Source organism: Eurosta solidaginis, chromosome 3, assembly GCF_040869045.1.
Source record: "Eurosta solidaginis isolate ZX-2024a chromosome 3, ASM4086904v1, whole genome shotgun sequence".
Classification (NCBI taxonomy): domain Eukaryota; kingdom Metazoa; phylum Arthropoda; class Insecta; order Diptera; family Tephritidae; genus Eurosta; species Eurosta solidaginis.
Window position 1 is genome coordinate 156,229,827 of NC_090321.1, and position 22,295 is coordinate 156,252,121.

Genomic DNA, 22,295 nt, shown 5'->3' on the forward strand with positions numbered 1-22,295 from the left:
TTTTTTAAATGAATCCTGTAACGAACTGTTATAACTATAATTACTCTTTTTGTAATATTATAACCAACTAAATACTCGAAAAAGCAACGCTATTTTCATCTAAAAAAATATCTTTGTTTTTAGCTAATTGTTATTTCACTTCTTTGTTCTATGAATAGTAATTCCTTCACCCCTGTCATATCAATTAATTCAACTTAAAACATGTGCCTTACAAGTTATCAGCTCATTTAGTACTTTTTTTTACTATATTACAAAAATAAAATATATTAGACAAAACAAATTGCTTGATAAGCAGGCTAACGTGAATAGCCCATATATTTTTTCAAAATTTTCTAATTAAAAAACTTGGAAATTTTACTTTCTAGATTTAAGGATCCTCCCCACAAATGTATTAAGTTGTTCTATTTAATAAACAAAATGTTTGTTTGTTTTTGATAAACTGTTTACAAAAAATTTCAAAATCAAAGTTCATGAACATTATGTAACATACACATACAAGGACATATAAATAAAATATTGAAAACAATAATTGATGTTTTTGCTTATTTTTTAAATTTAATTTTTCATCGAAATGTTGTCTAATGATATTTATTAGAAATTTTTATTTCTTTATTCGAATAATATAATTCTCTTAATAAATAAAATGAAATTAAAATACCTTACATTACTATTCGAACACGTTATTCGAAAATAAAGATTTTTGGTAAATTTACTTTTTTTTTAGAAAAATGGACTGCCAATTGTGCCAATTTACGCGGTCATCGTTTATGGAATTAAATGACGAGGACTTGGACGATTTTTTGGTGGCGAATGGCGTATTGGCTGGGGCCATGGCATGCGGCCAGTGCTCCAACCCATGTAGACTGGTAGACGACATGTGGGTATGCACTCGGCAGAGGACCATGACCACAACCACCAATAAAAAACGTAACGTCGTATGCTCTTTTAAACAGAGCCGAAAAGCCAACACCTTCTTTTCGGGAGCCAGGCTCAGCACAAGAACCATTTGCAAGCTTGTGGTGCTTTTTATAACGTCGCCCTACCCGAAGGTAAACGCAATAATGGAAGACCTTAGTATATCAAAGCAAAGCTGCAGTGACTGGGTAAGCTTCATTAGAGAGGTGTTGGTAGACTGGAGCATACACAACGGGGATAGTACGATAGGCGGTCCCGGAAAAACCGTGGAAATAGACGAGGCCAAAATGGGCCGCAGAAAGTACAATCGCGGCCGAATGATAGAGGGCCAATGGGTGTTTGGTGGCATAGAGAGAGGGTCTCGCAAAATGTTTGTCTCGGCTGTCGCAGACAGGACCAGGGAAACACTTCTCCAGGTTATTAAGGAAAAAATAGCGCCTGGAACTACTATAATAAGCGATTGCTGGAAAGCATATGATAGCCTGGAGGAGCATGGGTACACCCATTTTTCGGTGAATCACTCCCAAAATTTTGTTGACCCGGTGACTGGTGCCCACACCCAAAACATCGAACGGAACTGGCGGGAATTCCGGTCCTCTATTCCCGATTATGGCCGAACAGATACAAATTTCGTTGGTTACATAGCGGAATTTCTATTCAATAGAAAGAATACCAATATGGGGGACCGCATTCACTATTTATTCAAACACATCGGGGTTGTGTATGCTCCAAGCGGCTCTTAAGGCGCTAGGAATTCCCGCCGCGGTCATGGTCCCTAAGCTGAGCAACGCAACCTTAGCATGGTGAGTAAAAAGTATATATGTAAAAAAAGATGTCAAATTTATTATTCTTTCAGATATATGCAGACATTTATTGGTCCTTTCGAGAGGTCGCAAAAGGCCCTTATCAGGGCCACCAAAAAATTAACAAAGAGATTAAATTTAACTAATTGATATTACTTTCGTCCTTTCGGACGTCATAAGAGGCCCTTATCAGGGCCACCAAAAAATAAAAAAAAGCAAAAATTTATTTTTAATAACTGATCTAAAATTTTATTTTTTCTTGAGCGAACACGGTCACGAGGACGTCCACTGAAATGTGAATTGTTCGAATAATGCGATTCACCAAAATGTGATTCGTTGTTGGCGTTACGATAAAGTGGAGAGCGGCCCTCTATCCATGTTGAAGAAGTACGTAAAATTTTGGATATGCTATCTAACGAAAGACAATACATTAATTTATAATGTAAGATAAATTGGTATTTCTGAATGCATACTACCGAAATCCTGAACTTTCTCCATTATGTGGAGTACTCTCAGCTCACTGTGTAAATGGTGTTCTGTGGACATAAGAAGACAGCCCGTGCATAAGATTTGTTTATGATAATGAAAATAGTTATATTAATAAATAATAAAAGCACCACCAGCGCTACTTTGATTTCCAATGATAACGCTTATAGGATTTGGCATCTGATCGGGATCTAAACGGCGTTGGGCTTGAGCATACTGTTGCGGCTGTTGATACATACCAGTACCAGGTGCAGGTTGCTAAAGAAAATAATATAAAAAAAATCATCAGCAATATTTGAAATATATTAGTTGTATTAGCATACATTATAACCAGGACGTCCGGGTATTGGAGGTTGACCCGGCATGGGTGGCCGACTGGGCATTGGCGCCTGTCGAGGTTGTGTTGGTGGCATAATTTGACCCATGTAACCGCGCTGCCCAAGGCAGTCGGTTCTATGTACTTCCTAGAGTTCCTAGCAGGAATGTAATATATTTGTAATTTTTCCATACTCAAACGTTTCTCGTTTTCGAGATTTTTTACAATTTTCTAGTTTTCCTAAAAAAGAGATGGAACAAATTCATTCTTCAGAACTCATATCTGATTTTCGACTTTTACGTCGTCGGCAATCGTCCTCATCATTAGCTGCTCCATGTGTTGTATTATGTTTGTTTGTGTTACTGCTATGAGCACCACCGCTACCTTCCCTTTTGCCTTTACTAACGCTATCTTTTTGACAGTAGGAACGCAATTTAACACTAATTATTTGCACGCATCTCAAGACCATGTTGAAATGCGCTAACCACATGATAGGCGGTTTTACATGTATTCACGGAACATTGTATACAAGCACCGACTCGTGCTCGACACAAAATACAAACGAGTGCCCAACGACTCGATGGAGTGCTCGATATTTTTGTTATTGGTTCCATGCGATCAACACAACCGATGCTTACTTCAAGTATCCATAGAGCGCAGGAAACATGTGCCCAATGTTTGCCTGATTTGGTTGATTTCATGGCGCCAGCCTTATTTGGGCAGAGCAAACAGTCTGGATTAATACCCACTCAACATGTTCGACAGAGCCATTGTCCTGGTATAAAAGAAAACAATATATATATTGCGCTACACAGCCCCTTGAATCTGGTATTTTAGTCGCCTCTTACGACAGGCATACCTACCGCGGGAATATTCTGACCCCCTACCCCGCTGGGGTTCTCTAAATCAATATTGTTGTTTTTCTACTTATGTCACTTCTGAAGCGGGGGTGCAATATGTTGATATGTAATTTTTTGTGCAAAGCATCGGATCTACTCGGCCGAATGTCAAAGATATGTCGTTTGCTTATATCAATACGTTCTATTAGCAAAAACCCAGTTTTTTTAAGCCTAATTTCAAAAGCAACGAATATTGATAATGATTTTTTGCATGGGCCTGAGGAGACAATAAAAACATCAAACAAAAATGTATGTTTACATGAATCCGAAATCGTAAAGTTTTCGTGGTGACACTGATAAAGTTTCATCTTCAAAAAGTCTTCCAACAATACCACCAACTCTGTATCAAAGTCAAGATTATTTAAACGACTTCGTGATTGTCATGATGAGCCATTTCCTGACTGGTTAGTGTGGAGTGCCAGTAGCAATGCTTTTTATTGCCTACCATGTCGTCTGTTAAGCACCAATACTTTAAGTCGACCTAAAATTTGTTGCCCTGGCGGATATTCGAAATTCCAGGTATGGAAGAAGCTGTACGATAAATTGCCATCACACGAAAATACTCAACATCACATTAAATTAGATTAGATTGATATTTACTATTATGTTTACATATTTTTTGATTTCACAATAAATTTTAAATATCACAAATTCATTTTCATTTCACAGACGTGTATGATATATATATATATTAAGTAATAAAAAGTATACATATTATGTAATGAAATGTAATAAAAAAGTATTTTAGCCTCAAATAACATCTAATAATTTTTCAAAGCCATTATGATCCAATTCTTAGACATCATTTGGAGAAAGTTAGGATTTCACAACAGCAGCACAAACGTTTACAAGTTCACTATCTTTCCCCAGACATTCAGAACGAGTTTACAGAAATTTGTGCAAAACACGTAAGGGAAACTATATTAGATCAACGCAAGATAGCCAAGTAACAAATTTTTCAATTCAAGAACGGTTTTTGACTTTCGTGAATTGTAACCAAAAAACTGGTCAGAAACTGATCTAATTTTCCATACTTGATTGAAGATTGTCGATAACGGCGCCAATATGAAAGGAGCTTACAACGGAGAACTACGTCACATTCTCGACAAATCCGAAAATCCAGATCCGTAATAAAATCCTCAAATCCCTTACTGGCAGTACCTGGGGAAAAGATAAAGAAACGCTCGTTACTACATACAAGCAATTGGCCAGCCGTTTACGTGCTACGCGTAACCCATATGGTCACCAAGCCTAAAAACTATCCACTAGAAGAAGCTACAGACCTGCCAAAATACTGCTCAAAGAATCGCCACGGGCTGCCTTCTTATGTCCCCAGAACACCATCTACATAATGAGGCGAGAATACTCCCCATCAGGGAGAGAAATGAGATGCTAACCAAACAGTTCCTGTTGAATACCCAGAAACCTGGGCATCCAAACAGACATCTGATTGATGAGCCAACACCGCCTAGGGGCTTAAGGAGTCATCTCCGTAAGCATTTTGAGGAAATACGGCACCTGAGAACCCAGCCGTATGAAGCAAAAAAACACAAGCAGGTCCTTGGCGAACTCCACAAACAGGTGTCGGCCCTTTATGTCAGGAATTGCCCGGTGAATCCAGTACTCAAATAAAAGTACCCAAAACTTGTGGAGGAGGAACGCATACTCCACAGGGAAACGCGTGTCACTCTTGCTCAACTTCGTTCTGGATACTGTAACATGTTAAACTCTTACCTACCCAGAATCAACCCTGACATACAAAATGTATGCCCCGCTTGCAATGTGTCCCCACATGACACCAACCATCTCTTTAATTGTAATGTGGAACCAACGCCTCTAACACCCCTTTCATTATGGTCCACCCCTGTTGAAACAGTAAGTTTCCTTGGACCCCCGTTAGAGGATATTGATGACAATTTGTGATAGGGCGAAACACTGCTACAACAACAACAAAAGTTGTTTGAAATTAACATTAGCACATTTCACACCGATTATAAAACAGTTACCTTTTATTTATTTTGAATCATTGTAACTATAAGTAATTCTATTAATTTTTCTGTACACGACCACTCAAGAACTGTCCTCGAAACACTCTAAAGGAAGTCTAAGGAAAGTAGTAGTATGACCAAGATTGACAAAAAAAGTTGCTGTTTGAGGCGTCGATTGCACATCGCATACAGGATTTACATAACGTTATTTAGACATTAACCTAAGTGCAGATCGAAGGTGAACAGGGTGATGCAAATCTGGGTTTAATAACATAGCGGACGTGCCTTAACCGTCTTGGAGACGTAGCCGCATCAAGCAGTTGTCTGCGGTTCAAAATAGTGAGCATTTCCAGAGACAACCGTGGCATTTCTGAGTACCAAGTTTGAGTTTGTAAATCAGAAACTCATTCGACGGGGTCGAACGAACATTTGCGGCGGTATGCTCCTGCACAGCTACAACAACAACGGTATGCTCCTAAGAATGATTTTATGTGTAGTGTTGTGGAATAATTAAACGATTTTTTTATCCTTGCAAATACAGGCGTAATAGTTCTTGATTGCATGATGTTTGATTTTTAAATTGATGTCATTACTCTATTGCTTTTAGAAGCTCTTTAATGTCTTCTAATGTCCTTTTAAAGTCTGAAGTGCGTTTTTATAATTTTGCCTGCTATGAAACTTCTGCCGTTGTTGTTGTATTAACGATAAAGGCGCTCCCTGAAGGTTTTGGGTCCTTTGTCGGATGTAGATCCCGTACGTTCCAGTAACAAAAACCATTAAGGTACTAGCCCCACCATCTCAGGATTGGAAATTACGAGGCGCATCGAATGCGTAACTATATTGACTCCTTCTGATGGAGAGAATCAACGAAAGTGGAAGTAGGGCACCATCCGTTGCCTCCCCCGTTTAGTCCTGCTTGATTTGTATAATTTATTTGCTAGCGCTTGCTTGATACACATTTTAACTCATAGGTATGTACTTACTGGAACACTAAAAACAATACCAAACAACAAAGAAATATTACCTGTTCGACATATCATTGAATTTGAGAAGCCATTCACCAGCTGAAACTGTTTACGTGTCATAGCAGATACTCCCCCAAAATTTATCGATAAGCCAACCTGAAAACGTATTTGCAACTTTTAGACCAAAAAATGCAAGTTTTAAAATGTGAATTATGAATTACTTGAAGTTTAATGTGTCTACATGTGCCGCGGTTGCCGCGGGCATGTGTATAAATTTCGATTATCTAAAGGTAACAAGTCAACGTCATGGAAGATAAAGCAGTCCCATGGAAATATTTTTAATGCTTCTAGGTAGCCAATATTCATCAGTTAAGCTCGATTGTAAGCTTTTCCATTTGTTTGCTCGATAAGAAATTTCTATAAGCGATATGCTGTTTCCTTAGGAATGGATGAATGTTTCGCAGGAAAACTGCCAAATGAGCGTAACTATCCCTAAACGGAACCACTATTGCAACGTGATGCTTCGGAACACAATCATTTGGCTCAAATGATCGTCCTGTCTTTAAAAACGGAGCCAATTCAGCTTCTACAATATCCAAGGACTCTAAAGTTCTATTTGGAGTTATGAGACCTTCATCTAAAGAAATGAAAGTAGAATATCAGGAATAATACGTTAAAGTTAATGTTGTTGTTATAACATCGGTGTGACAATCCTTGGCCGGAAATATCAGACCGATCCACTGTGATACTTAGACCTGACTGCCATGTGTACTACATATATAACGTTTGCTCCTGAATAAAATAGTTAGCTTACTCTCATCGATCTTCGGTGCTTTACACGTCCTATTTATAGAAGCAGCATAATGTGTATTGTGTCTTTATAGGCCGCCAAGTATTAGGCATTGAATCCATATTTGATTTTCCATTGTCATAGCCAGTACTATTATTATCGCCAATTGATAAACTAGACAATTGGGACTCGACATCTTGCGAAAATATTGTGTGATTAACAGACAACGATTCGTTTTGTTAATTAACATATCACTGCAAATGTTATCCAATTTAGAAAACCTATGCATATGACGAATGCTATAAGAATAAAGCATATACTAAATTAGGGGGCACATACGATAAAGTACACTCACCAAAATTGGTGGCGATTGATGTTGCATTGGCAGTGGTAGCCTCTGTGCCTGCCGGACCATTTGTTGGCGTTTTTTCTACATTGCTCTCAGATTTTGTATTATTCTCCCTCTCAATGGTTGCGCTGTTGTTGTTATTGGGTTTGTTTGCACTCGAAAGGTATAATCCTCTTCTGGTTCATCGGTCTCCATATTTATTGTATTCCCGTTGTTTGATTAAAATCGATTTGTGAGCGTCCTACAAGTAATAAGTTGTTTGTTTTTTTCTTTTTGTTTTTATTCTGACATTCCGAGCAAAATAAAGGAATGGGTTCCACTTTCATTCCCTTTTATTAAGACATTTACTCTTATTCCCGTACTTACTCCCGTATGCACATGCAAATAATGATGTTCGTTAATGGTACGATAGATATGCTTATATTCTACACAATACCTGCCATGTACGTTTACAGATGAAGATGATATTTTTCCAGCTTTAGGTATGTATGTACACTTTTAATTTTGCAGCATATTTGGTAATAAAATACCATGTAAAGTAATTCCATGTGTTGAGTAAACAATTACATGCAAAAGTCATTAAACGGAACAGTAATTCTAACGACAGCATGGCACTATTAATACATGTCCAAAAACATCAAGAGGGGTATCAAAAGAGGTGTTTTGGATCTAGGATCGCATAAGTGTTTTTCTCGGGTATAGTTTTGGTTTCCAAACCGTTGTTGGACCCAACCAAGTTAGTTTTTTATAAGCGCGGCCGAAAGCCACCAATGTAGAAAGGTGTTCTGCGCAAAAATACTTTGAATCCCACCCCTGCTTTACGGTTTTTCGTTAATATTTTTTGAACGAGCTACATTTTTTTTCCGCCCTCAGATTATTGTTGTCGATGTCAATACGCGTCATTGGACACCTCTCTCGATATTTTTGGACGCGTATTAGCGGTGTCATGCTGTCGTATAAAATTACCAACAGAACTTATGTGAAAGTTCGCAAATCAACTTCAGTCTGCTACGAGTATCCATATATATTTGGTAATGGAATACCAAGTAAATTATTCTTTGTGTTGAGTAGCCATGTAGAATTCACTAAAAAAGAACTTATGAGACAACTAACGTTAGGTTGAACTGGGCGGTCCGTGAATACCTCACATAGACTGAATGGGTTCGTAGTGTTACTAGAAGTTTATTTAATGACCAAACTGAATAGCCTTATAAAACCCAGAACCTATGTATCACTCCTAATAGCTGAATCCTGATAAGCGCAGGGCAGGAGCACGATCGTTTCCTCCTCCAACTCCTACTTCCTACATCTGCTATCACTGACCAAGCCTAAGTTAAAGGAATGTGATGTCAGACGGCAGTGTCCAGTCAAAATCCCCTAATGAGTCTACAGCCCTCTCTTTTTAATGATAGAAGCAACTTTGTTAGCCTAAGGTTGTAAGACCTACACATTATCTTCGACCTTTAGAGCCCGCAACTAATGTGAAAGTTCTCAAATCAACTTAAGTTTGTCAAATATTCTACGAGTTAAGTGTGACTACGTGGCTCTGAGCCCTGAGGCGTAACCCAGGTAAAATATCGAGAGAGGTGACAAAAGACGCGTATTTACCTCGACAATAATAATCCGAAGTTGGAAAGAAAATTCTTAACTCGTTCAAAAGATTTTAACGAAAACTTGAAAAATGACCGCGGTTCCTTCCGAAACCGTGGTGGGATCCACAGTATTTTTGCGCAGAACACCTTTCTGGGTTGGCAGCCGCGATTATAAAACATTACGGTGGGCGGTCCACCAATGGGGTGGGATCAAAATTAAATGCGTGCAAAATCCCTCAAATAGAGTTTTACCGTTTGATATTTCATCATTCCCCGTAGTCATACTCAACTCGTATAGAATATTTATGATGATATTATTAGAATTTATAAAGTTTTTTCTTTAATTGCATAATTAGATTTTAAGACCAAGATACAAACAAGTTTTAAGTGTAGACTCTATGTAAGGAAAACCAAGGTCCTAAAAAACGCCGATCCGGTGGCAACGCTGGCAATTTCAGGTAAAAATTTTTTCGGGCATAAGAAAAGTGGTGAGTGTTATAAAACAAAGAAAATAATAAAAAAAAAAACCATTTTGGTTGAATGTTTTGATAAAAAAAAGAGAAAACATGTTAATAAAATGATTAAAAGTGGTGAAGTGAGTGATCGGTGCGCAGTAAGTGTTTAAGTGGGGTTTAAAGATAGGGAATTTTGGGGGGGGGGGGGGGGGTTTCGCAAATATCTCGAGAAGTATCAGAGGTAGAGGTTTTCCGCCATCGGATTCGAGATCCTGGGGCCGAAACGCGTATCTGGGTACCACTCTCGAATTTTTACGTCGCGTATTAGCAGTCGACCCCTCAACTAGACTATTACCGCAACGCAATATACACCACCTACAATCGTATTTCAACAGCGTAGAATATTTCATACGGCTTCCAAACGCGATGACGAAACAATGGCCGGATGGTTTGCCAGGGTAAAAAAATTGGCGTTAAACTGCAAGTTTGGTAGCAGTTTGGAAGCATTTGTGACGAATCAATTCATTATGGGCATGCCGCAGAAAATCTTTGACAAACTGTGTGAGGAAGATGAAAAACTAACCTCAACAGAGGCATTACGTAAGGCGATCATATTTGAAGCAAATTTTCAAACATCAGCAAGTACGGTAGAGAAGGATAGCATTAATTATGTCAGCAACAAGGCACGTGCTCAAACAAAACCAGGTGATGAAAAATCAAACAGTGGGTACAAAAACAACTCTAGCAAAGGGAAGTACAACAACAGTGTTGGACACAAAGGCAAAACCAAAAAGAAAGCATGTGCGCATTGTGGTTGGCACAATCACGAGACGATGGAATGCAAATACAAAAATAGCAAATGTCACAACTGTGACAAAATAGGGCATCTTGCGTCAATTTGTAGATATAAGTTAAAAAATGTTAATTATGTTTCAGAAAATAATTATAACGTGTGAGTACGAAGGTACAATCAAGTATTAGAATATTAAAAAGGTGCTTACGATAGTGGTGACACGAACAACCACGCCAGCCTTGTTAGGGCGGTCTTTCTTACGAGAATTTAATTTCGAGCTGGTGCAGCAGCAAGCAAACCTTGTCACAGAAAATAACAAACATGAAATCATAATACAGGGGCTCAAAAGCGAATTCAGTGACTTATTTAATAGTAATTTAGGTTCATATAATGGTGAAAAGATTTCACTAGCCATGAGTAAATCTTCTAAACCCATATTCTTCAAACCACGCCCATTACCTTTAGCGTGGAAACCCAAAGTAGAAAATAAATTGAGACTAATGATTGCCTAAGGAATTTTGGAGCCTGTTGAGAATTCTGAATGGGGTACTCCTTTGGTACCCATATTGAAGCAAAATGGAGACTTTCGTCGGTGTGGTGATTACAAAGTCACGATAAACAAATATCTCGAAGATTTTAAATATCCCTTATCTAGAATAGAAGAAATATTTGCTACTCTTCAGGGAGGTGAACTATTCACCAAGCTAGACTTGTCGAACGCTTATAATCAACTAATTTTAGATGAAAGTTCACAAATGTTGTGTTCGTGGAGTACCCACATTGGTACATTAAAAATGAAACGGTTGCCATTTGGCATTAAAACTGCAGCCACAATATTCCAAAAAACACTTGAAAATTTATAGCGTGGCATTGAAAAGGTAGTAGTATATCAGGATGATATTATCATCACAGGAAAAAATTTATTGGAACACTTAAAAACAATAAAACTTGTTCTTAACAAGCTAAAATCGGCTGGTTTTAGATTAAATGCAGAAAAATGTGTTTTCTTTCAAAATGAAGTTTCGTACCTAGGTTTTACCATCAACAGGTATGGTCTAAAAAAAAAATGAGGAAAGAACTGCTTCAATTTTAAATGCACCACCTCCGACGAATGTCTCGGAGCTCAGGGCAATAGTTGGCATGTTGAACTACTATTCAAAATTCATTCCCAATTTCGCAGAAAAGATGCACCCATTATATGAGCTGCTACGCAAAAACGTAAAATTTAATTGGACCCAAAAATGCCAACAAGCGTATATAGGGCTAAAAGCGGACGTTATCAATGACCAAAATTTGGTGCACTTCAATCCCAATTTACCCATTTTCCTGACGACAGATGCATCCAACAATGCAGTGGCAGGAATCTTATCGCATAGATTCTCTGATAATACGTTGAAACCAGTCGCATTCGTTTCACGAGCACTTACAATCAGTGAGAAAAATTACAGTACGCTAGAAAAAGAAGCTCTAGCAATTATATTCTGTGTAACTAAACTTAAACAATATTTACTTGGAAATAAATTTATCTTGCGTACAGATCACAAACCCTTGACCTCTTTCTTTGGGGAAAACAAAGCCTTACCTTTAATGGCGTCAGCTCGTGTCCAAAGATGGGCATTAACTTTATCGGGATTTGATTACAATGTCGAATACGTCAAAGGGGTCGTAAATGACGCAGATAACCTTTCGCGAATTCCGCAAATCGTTGCTTCAGAAGATCATGTTGAATACAACTACGTTAACGTTATTGAAGAGGAAAATTTTCTAAATTTACATTTCAAAGTTATTAGAAAGGAAACAAGACGTGACCCAATTTTGTCCAAAGTAACAGAGGCCGTAAATACAGGCACCGTTCACAAATTACGTGGAGATGAATTTGCTCCATTTCGCGAGAAAGCTCTTGAACTTTCAATAGAATATGACTGCATACTGTGGGGCTATCGTATGAATTCATTCATTCATTGTTTATTATGAATTCATGTACATATAGTTTGTAAGTATTACGGTAAATATGTATTAGTAATTTAGAAATATTTTGTATAAAAGAAAGTGGTGCAGCGGAAAAGCGTTGCGTTGAATTAAAATAATTCACTTATGTGGGTGTCAGGTTGCTCCTTTGGGCAAATTTGGCGGGTGGCGCCTTGTAAGGCAGTTAGTACTTACGCAAATTAAGTAGCGGGGGGTTTACCTGGTGCGGTTGACTTCAAAGTTAACTTTCCTTCTATGCGTATCAAAACAGCGGCGTATGTGGTTATAAAACTTCATTTAATTAATAAAATATATAATTTACAAATTTTATTAGCGGGCGGTAGTCAAAATCACAAAATCGATTAGAAAAAAGCAAACGTCAGTCTATTAGTTGCGGAAAGTAACTGATGAACACTATTTTACCGGCGAAAGTGCACTTCCTTATCATTGATTGCGCAATATTATTAAACTATACTACATGTCTAAGAGGCAATTGGGCACTATGCAGTGCACGATTCATCATACCGCCGCCCTTGAACTATCGATGAAGATATGATACGTTCAAAATTAATCTTAGCTTAGTTTACAAAGAATATTGAAAATTCAGTTAAAACTATTAAAAAGCGAGAATGCTAAATTCATTACTTCGATTATTAAACAATTTTAAGCATAGAAATCGCAATCATTTCTCAGATGATATACATACATATGTATAAATGATGAATGTTTTGATTCTTATTCATAAAAATTTAAAAAGAAAATGAAAATTTAAGTTCCTAAAGTTAGAATTCATTATCTCGGCTTCCACTGAGCGTGTCATCGTGGGTATCCTATTTGCTTGCTTCTTCCTTGAAATGTAAAGTTATTATTAGTTTAAATATTTTTTACCAGTAGATTGCAAATGCGAAATACATATAATATGTATACGTTTATGACATGATGTGAAAATCGTTAAGTGAGCAGTTGGACTGTATGAAAATAAAATTAGTTTGCAGAATTTGAATATTCATTATTGATGTATTGCAACAGGCTTGTCGCAAAATAGGTCTCCCTTGGCAGGTAGCAGGCACGCTTAGCGATCGGCCGCACTATTTCTCCATTCGCTGTCTTCAGAGTAACTACTCGAACTTCACCGTCAGGACCAAGTGTCCACTTACTAGGAGGGGTGGACTCGTTGCACACAGTTACGATGTCTCCTTGTTGTAGGTTTGGTGAAGACCGAAACCATTTCGTGCGCCATTGCAAGCTGATAAGATATTCGTTGTGCCAGCGCCGCCAGAAGTGCTGCCTCATTACAGAGGTTAGCTGCCATCTTTGGTGTACACGTCCAGAGAACCCTTGACCCTCAGGCTCTGGAAGTGATTTTAGTGGTTCTCCCACAAGGAAGTGCCCGGGCGTAAGGACTTGCAAGTCACTAGGATGCGTAGAGTTTTCACATAGAGGGCGAGAATTTACTCATGCCTCGACTTCTCTTAAGAGCGTACTGAATTCTTCATATGATAATAAAGTGTCACCCAAAACGCGCTCCAAATGGTATTTTATCCGTTTGATCGCAATCTTCCAGTAGCCACCCAAATGTGAAGCATTGGGTGGATTGAATCGCCATTCAATGGCTGAACTTGCGAAAAATGTTTGTATCTTTTCGTCTTTCAAGCACAACTCGTATTGTTTACGCAATTCTTTTTCAGCACCGACAAAATTCGTACCGTTGCCGGAGAGTATAACTTTACAAAGCCCTCGGAACTGGAAAGGTCCCCGACGAGCTCGAGGTGCATTGCGCCAGTCGCCATACAAATAAATGAGGAGGTATACCCCTTGGTTGATTTTGCCCCCGTCCCATTCGTAAATTTGAGGAAATAAGGACCTGTGAAATCTACAGCGGTATGCGTAAAACAGCGGACGTAAGAGGTGCTCACCAGTGTTGCCAGGTGATGACAAAACAAGAAGCTAGATTGACAAAAAAAAAAGGTTAGAAAAAGCTAAATTTAGAAAAAAAAGAAGCTAAAAAACGGCCAGAAATTTTTTTGGTTAACTCATTAAATTTTTTTTTATATTTTAGTTTACACATTTGTAAATAAAAACTTATAAACATAACTTCTTGTTTCAAAACATATCAGGCACATTTTCCTTGACTAGCACATAAAATTACTTTAAATGATTGCATATGTGTATATACATAAAAAAAATATTACAAACTATTTATTTATATAAAATATTCCCCGTCTGAAGAATCAGAAGAGCTTAAGTCTGCGTATAAAGTTTGGCTATTTACCATAAATATGAGATCATCGGTAATTTCAAAATCCTTACAACATTTAGATAAGCGTTTTAACGAGCACCTAATATTAAGCAGGGCATTAAGCATTTTAATTTTTAGTTTGTTCCTTAATTTAGTTTTCAGAATTTTCATGCCACTAAAAATTCTTTCAACCTCCGCGTTACTGAGGGGTAATACTAAAAAACTAAATATGATTTCGACAAGTTCTAAAAAAGGAGGTTCGTTTAATGTATTTTTATGTTCTCGGACTTCCGACCAAAATTCCATGGTGGAGTGTACATTTTTCCATTGTATTGTTATAAGTTTTCGCCACTGCAGCTCTATTAATGCTATTTGACTTGAAGATTAACTATACTTCTCTTTTTCAAAGTAAGAAAATACATATGGCTTTGAAACTTTCAACGAATTTTCAGCAGAAAAAGAATTAATCTTTTGTAGAGAACTGATATTATTAGGTATTAGGTGTTCACAGGAACTTTTGAAATTGTTTTATTTTAGAAATTATTAAAAATACATTCGGAGTAAAAAAGGCTAGAAAAAAGTCACGAAGCTAAACCCAAAATTTCGAGGCTAAAGGCAAAAAAGAAAGGCTAAATCTAGCCTCGAAAAGGCTAACCTGGCAACACTGGTGCTCACCGAAGGAAGGTCGTCCATTGATTGTGTAGCAAGACTTCGATTTAGGCGAGTGCATTTGACGCACTTGTCATAGATATTGCGTATTAAGCCTCGAGCACCGACAACCCAATATCGACGTTGTAACAGTGTTCAGATTATGCGAGGCCCAACATGCAATGTAAAATGATGTATATCGGAGATAATTAATTTTGCCAACGGAGTATCTTTAGGTAGTATACAGGGGTGTTTTTCGTCGTAAGTAACGTTTGCCGATTTAAGCCGGCCTCCTACCCGAAGAATACCACGTTGTTCGAGAAAGGGCTGCCAACGTAACAGGCTACTTCGCAGCGGGAGAGGTTTATACTTTGCACACAGGGCTATTTCATTACCAAAATAAAATTGTTGCGTATATTTGATCAAGCGATGTTCTGCCTCTGATACTTCGTAGCAAGTCAGAGGTCCACTCAGAACATAAGCCATGGTTCTGCGAAGCTTCGAATGAATATTTCGTGAGTATCGTCCATTGAGTAATGGAGCTTAAAACGTGAGAGTGTACCTTCTTTCGTAACCCAACGTCGGTCGTATGCAGCTTCGAAGAAGTTTGGGTTTGAAACGGTTCTGCCACCTTCAAAAAGTCTGGATCGCACCACCGAAGCTCGTGACTCAAGAGATCGACCGGTGAGATTCCTCTTGATATACACAATCCCCGGGATTTTGTTCCGAGCGCACATGATTCCAACAATCACGTGCGAGAGTCTCCTGTATATCTGCGACGCGATTGGCAACAAACGTTTCCGATCGACTCAGATGAGATTGCAACCACGCTACCGTTATCTTCGAATCGGTCCACGCAAAAAGGGGATATGATATGTTGTTCCAACTACTCAATACATCTTTTACTAACTTCGCCGCGAGGTGAGCACCACACAATTCCAATCGCGGTAATGTGGTCGTTTTGATAGGCGCCACCTTAGTATTTGAGGAGACTGGTGCCACAGTGAGTTGACCATCGTTGTAGACGGTTGGCGCATACATTACAGCCGAAAATGCTCGCTCAGACGCATCAGAAAATACGTGCAGTTCGGTAAAAGATTCTTTGACTCCAGAGCCGAGCCAGCGGTCAACTCTCACATTGTCTAGCGATTCTAATTGTGAACGATGTTCATTCCAATGTCTTGCGATTTCATGCGGTAACAAGTCGTCCCAACCCGCCATATGTCTTGGAACCACATCTTCGGTCTGACTATCACCGCAGCGAGTAACCCGAGAGGGTCGAATAATGTGCTAGCGTCAGCAAGGAATGCTCTCTTTGTTAAAGCGACAGGGGGGTTTCGTAAATTAACAGCAAACGTAATGTAATCTTCTTCAGTATTCCAAAGATTCCCCACGCATTGACGTTTTTGTCTTCGACGATGTAACGCGAAATCGACTGAGATATGTTTGAAATTCTCTCCCTAAGCTCCGCGCAGTTCGCGGCCCATTTCCGCAGCTCGAAACCACCCTCTTGAAGAATTGCAGATACTGTGAGGAATATTAGCAACACTAAGGCATACTATCATTTCTAAGCCGATACTAAGCCACTTGTATCTACATAAACAAATCATTATGTCTACACATATGTACATACAAGAAGCGGAGAGATATGCACAAACATATGCATATATCTGAGATACTCACAAAAGTATGCAATCATCGATAGAAGATCACTCACATATACACGCGCATATTTGAAGCTATAAACGTGCATCTGTAGTTTATAGCTGGTGAGTTTATAGCTGGTAAATAAGTAGTAAATTCTAGAAGAAGAAAGGCCTAGAAGTATGCGAACGAGACATCACAGAGTATAAAAGGAGTTAAATCTGAGTAAGCAGTATTCAGTTTGATTTATGCAAGCTATTCTGCCAGCGCCGCCAGAAGTGCTGCCTCATTACAGAGATTAGCTGTCATCTTTGGTGTACACTTCCAGAGAACCCTTGACCCTCAGGCTCTGGAAGTGATTTTAGTGGTTCTCCCGCAAGGAAGTGTCCGGGCGTAAGGACTTCCAAGTCACTAGGATTCGTAGAGTTTTCACATAGAGGGTGAGAATTTACGCATGCCTCGACTTCTCTTAAAAGCGTACTGAATTCTTCATACGATAATAAAGTGTTACCCAAAACGCGCTCCAAATGGTATTTTATCCGTTTGATCGCAGTCTCCCAGTAGCCACCCAAATGTGGAGCATTGGGTGGATTGAATCGCCATTCAATGGCTGAACTTGCGAAAAATGTTTGTATCTTTTCGTCTTTCAAGCACAACTCGTATTGTTTACGCAATTCTTTTTCAGCACCGACAAAATTCGTACCGTTTCCGGAGAGTATAACTTTACAAAGCCCTCGGAACTGGAAAGGTCCCCGACGAGCTCGAGGTGCATTGCGCCAGTCGCCATACAAATAAATGAGGAGGTATACCCCTTGGTTGATTTTGCCCCCGTCCCATTCGTAAATTTGAGGAAATAAGGGCCTGTGAAATCTACAGCGTTATGCGTAAAACAGCGGACGTAAGAGGTGCTCACCAGTGTTGCCAGGTGATGACAAAACAAGAAGCTAGATTGACAAAAAAAAGGTTAGAAAAAGCTAAATTTAGAAAAAAAAGAAGCTAAAAAACGGCCAGAAATTTGTTTGGTTAATTCATTAAATTTTTTTTTATATTTTAGTTTACACATTTGTAAATAAAAACTTATAAACATAACTTAAACATAACTTCAGGCACATTTTCCTTGACTAGCACATGAAATTACTTTAAATGATTGCATATGTGTATATACATAAAAAAATATTACAAACTATTTATTTATATAAAATATTCCCCGTCTGAAGAATCAGAAGAGCTTAAGTCTGCGTATAAAGTTTGGCTATTTACCATAAATATGAGATCATCGGTAATTTCAAAATCCTTACAACATTTAGATAAGCGTTTTAACGAGCACCTAATATTAAGCAGGGCATTAAGCATTTTAATTTTTAGTTTGTTCCTTAATTTAGTTTTCAGAATTTTCATGCCACTAAAAATTCTTTACTGAGTGGTAATACTAAAAAACTAAGTATGATTTCGACAAGTTCTAAAAAAGGAGGTTCGTTTAATGCATTTTTATGTTCTCGGACTTCCGACCAAAATTCCATGGTGGAGTGTACATTTTTCCATTGTATTGTTATAATTTTTCGCCACTGCAGCTCTATTAATGCTATTTGACTTGAAGAATAACTATACTTCTCTTTTTCAAAGTAAGAAAATACATATGGCTTTGAAACTTTCAACGAATTTTCAGCAGAAAAAGATTTAATCTTTTGTAGAGAACTCATATTATTAATTATTAGGTGTTCACAGGAACTATTGAAATTGTTTTATTTTAGAAATTATTAAAAATACATTCGGAGTAAAAAAGATTAGAAAAAAGTCACGAAGCTAAACCCAAAATTTTGAGGCTAAATGCAAAAAAAAAGGCTAAATCTAGCCTCGAAAAGGCTAACCTGGCAACACTGGTGCTCACCGAAGGAAGGTCGTCCATTGATTGTGTAGCAAGACTTCGATTTAGGCGAGTGCATTTGACGCACTTGTGATAGATATTGCGTATTAAGCCTCGAGCACCGACAACCCAATATCGACGTTGTAACAGTGTTCAGATTATGCGAGGTCCAACATGCAATGTAAAATGATGTATATCGGAGATAATTAATTTTGCCAACGGAGTATCTTTAGGTAGTATACAGGGGTGTTTTTCGTCGTAAGTAACGTTTGCCGATTTAAGCCGGCCTCCTACCCAAAGAATACCACGTTGTTCGAGAAAGGGCTGCAAACGTAACAGGCTACTTCACAGCGGGAGAGGTTTATTTTTTGCACACAGGGCTATTTCATTACCAAAATAAAATTGTTGCGTATATTTGATCAAGCGATGTTCTGCCTCTGATACTTCGTAGCAAGTCAGAGGTCCACTCAGTTTCATGACGCGTAGCTTGTTTGCACGTGAATTGCTGATAAACCTCAGAACATAAGCCATGATTCTGCGAAGCTTCGAAAGCGATGAATATTTCGTGAGTATCGTCCATTGAGTAATGGAGTTTAAAACATGAGAGTGCACCTTCTTTCGTAACCCAACGTCGGTCGTATACAGCTTCGAAGAAGAACGGTTCTGCCACCTCTAAAAAGTCTGGATCGGGCCACCAAAACTCGCGACTCAAGAGATCGACCGGTGAGATTCCTCTTGATATACACAATCCGTGGGATTTTGTTCCGAGCGCACATGATTCCAACAATCAGGTGCGAGAGTCTCCTGTATATCTGCGACGCGATTGGCAACAAACGTTTCCCATCGACTCAGATGAGATTGCAACCACGCTAGCGTTATCGTAGAATCGGTCCACGCAAAAAGGGGATATGATATGTTGTTCCAACTATGCAATACATCTTTTACTAACTTCGCCGCGAGGTGAGCACCACACAATTCCAATCGCGGTAATGTGGTCGTTTTGATAGGCGCCACCTTAGTCTTTGAGGAGACTAGTGCCACAGTGACTTGACCATCGTTGTAGACGGTTGGCGCATACATTACAGCGGCATATGCTCGCTGAGACGCATCAGAAAATTCGTGCAGTTCGGTAAAAGATTCATTGACTCCAGAGCCGAGCCAGCGGTTAACTCTCACATTGGCTAGCGTTTCTAATTGTGAACGGTTTTCATTCCAATTTCTTGCGATTTCATGTGGTACCAAGTCCTCCCTACCAACTTCAGCGCGCCATATGTCTTGGAACCACATCTTCGATCTGAATATCACCAGAGCGATTAACCCGAGAGGGTCGAATAATGTGCTAGCGTCAGCAAGGAACGCTCTCTTTGTTAAAGCGACAGGAGGTTTTCGTAAATTAACAGCAAACGTAATGTAATCTTCCTCAGTATTCCAAAGATTCCCCATGCATTGACGTTTTTTTCATCGACGGTGTAATGCGAAATATACTGAGATATGTTTGAAATACTCTCCCCAAGCTCCGCGCAGTTCGCGGCCCATTTCCGCAGCTCGAAACCACCCTCTTGAAGAATTGTAGATACTGTGAGGAATATTAGCAACACGTCCTAAAAAAATAAAAAAAATAAATAAAATAAATAGTTCATTAATATAATATGTTTTAAATGAAAAATTTTAAAATACAATTAATGTAAATGTTTAGTAGAAAATGCTATAATTTTTGTCGGTCATGTTTATTAATTATTTTATGTTTTTGTCCAATAAACAGACTTCCTGAGGAAGGTGCAAAATAGCACCGAAAGATGTAGAAGAAAAAAGAAAAAACCTTGTTTTTTGCTTTAAAACCAACGGCCGAAAAGCTCCATAAGACACAAAAGAAGGGTTGTTCATTTGGAGATGCTAGCAGCGGTTAGATCGAGAGATTTGTCTGATCGGGACGATCAGACTTAGTTGGAGGGCAGTGTGACGAATATTAGCAACACTAAGGCATACTATCATCTCTAAGCCGATACTAAGCATTCACTTTTATCTACATAAACAAATCAATCATTATGTCTACACATATGTACATACAAGAAGCGGAGAGATATGCACAAACACATGCATATATCTGATATACTCCAAAAAGTATGCAATCATCGGTAGAAGTATCACTCACACATACAGAAACGCCTAGAAGTATGCGAACGAGACATCACAGAGTATAAAAGGATTTGATTTAAGCAAGCTATTTGTTGTGAAGTATCAGTGTTATTGTGAAGTACTTTAATAAAGGCCACTTTGCATTATTGAATATTGGAGTTATTTATTCAACAGTTTAGCGATACGAACGTTAGTAGAAGGTTGCAAATAAGCGGAATTTCACTAAATTCGTTAAAATACGTTCTGATGTATGGCCTTTAAGTCATCACTGCAGGATGAACCTGTCAGCAGATCATCCATGTAGAAATCCTGCGTAATTGCAGAAATGGCTGGGTTGCATGGGTTGGACGAACCCTTAGCTGTTTGTTGTAACAGTCTTACGGCTAAGTGAGATGCAACCGCAACACCATATGTCACGCGCAGCATCCGATAGTTCTTTATAGGCGAGTTGGAATCGAAGCGCCACACAATGCGTTGAAAATCTACGTGCTTCTTATCGACGCAAACTTAGCGGTTCGTTTTTGCTATGTCCGCAGTGATTGAATAGCGTTGTGTTCTAAATCGCATCAATATCGAAACTAGATCCTGCTGAAGTTGTGGCCCGACATACAATACGTCATTCAAAGAATTGCCAGATGAAGTCTTGGCAGACGCGTTAAAACAACCCTCAATTTCGTTGTGATGCTCGATTCCTTTAAGACGGGGTGGTGCGGCATGTAATATGCATCCTTGGTAGATTCGGGCGCAACTTCCATATGATTAATCTCAAGCAACTCGTTCAGAAATTCGTTGTAACGCAACCGTAAAGAATTATATTTGGAAAACCTATGCTCGATTCGCAACAGGTTGCGGATAGCGAATTGTCGCGATTCCCCCAGTATAACATTGCGTTTAAGCGGTAATTCAACTACAAACCTCCCATCAGGTGTGCGGTGATGCATTGTTTACCGAACAACGTCCATCCAAAGACCGTTTTCTGTGCCATTGGTGTGCCGGGTGGACCCTTGCGAAGCTCCTCGCATATCAATTCACCCATACAATCCACCCTAACTAACACGTCGATGGCGCCAGGCTTCATATATTGAGGATCAGCTATGAAGAGATCTTGAATGTGCGACCAATTGGTGATGCTAATTTGATGTGTTGGCAGCTCAGATGTAATTTTTGGTAAAATTAAAGCGCTAATAGCATGTTGTTGTTGTTGTTGTAGCAATGCTCGCCCCACCTAATAGCCGCGACCGATCACAAATTGTCATCAATATCCTCTAACGGGAGTCCAAGGAAACTTGCCGTTTCAACTGGGGTGGACCATAAGGAAAGGGGTGTTAGAGGCGTTGGTTCCACATTACAATTAAAGAGATGGTTGGTGTCATGTGGGGACACATTGTAAGCAGGGCATACATTTTGTATGTCGGGGTTGATTCTGGATAGGTAAGAGTTTAACC

At 38.8% G+C, this 22,295-nt stretch overlaps 1 protein-coding gene and 2 long non-coding RNA genes across 6 annotated transcripts; 1 reads left to right on the plus strand and 2 right to left on the minus strand.

Moving 5' to 3' along the window:
- Window positions 1–1,940: 1,940 nt before the first annotated feature.
- Window positions 1,941–3,842, minus strand: LOC137244442 (cyclin-dependent kinase 8-like). Of its 3 annotated transcripts, XR_010951007.1 has the most exons (4): window positions 2,821–3,827; window positions 2,528–2,760; window positions 2,192–2,462; window positions 1,941–2,130 (listed from the first exon to the last, which is right to left on the minus strand). XR_010951007.1 is itself a non-coding variant. In XM_067773434.1 (3 exons), exons 1-2 carry the CDS (start codon window positions 2,627–2,629, stop codon window positions 2,316–2,318), a joined length of 249 nt encoding a protein of 82 aa, XP_067629535.1. In that variant the 5' UTR covers window positions 2,630–3,842; the 3' UTR covers window positions 1,941–2,130; window positions 2,240–2,315. The 3 variants fall into 3 exon arrangements, 2 of the variants coding, with proteins under 2 accessions (XP_067629535.1, XP_067629534.1); XM_067773434.1 differs by having other exon boundaries at window positions 2,240–2,462; window positions 2,528–3,842; XM_067773433.1 differs by having other exon boundaries at window positions 2,528–3,839.
- A 273-nt stretch (window positions 3,843–4,115) lies between these two features.
- Window positions 4,116–8,797, minus strand: LOC137244443 (uncharacterized). Of its 2 annotated transcripts, XR_010951009.1 has the most exons (5): window positions 7,518–8,797; window positions 7,187–7,461; window positions 6,594–7,009; window positions 6,432–6,528; window positions 4,116–4,580 (listed from the first exon to the last, which is right to left on the minus strand). It is a non-coding gene; the product is annotated as an uncharacterized lncRNA (long non-coding RNA). The 2 variants fall into 2 exon arrangements; XR_010951008.1 differs by having other exon boundaries at window positions 6,594–7,461.
- Window positions 8,798–9,577: 780 nt separating this feature from the next.
- LOC137244444 (uncharacterized) lies at window positions 9,578–21,001 on the plus strand. The gene is made up of 2 exons (XR_010951010.1): window positions 9,578–9,716; window positions 20,477–21,001. It is a non-coding gene; the product is annotated as an uncharacterized lncRNA (long non-coding RNA).
- The last annotated feature ends 1,294 nt before the right edge of the window (window positions 21,002–22,295 follow it).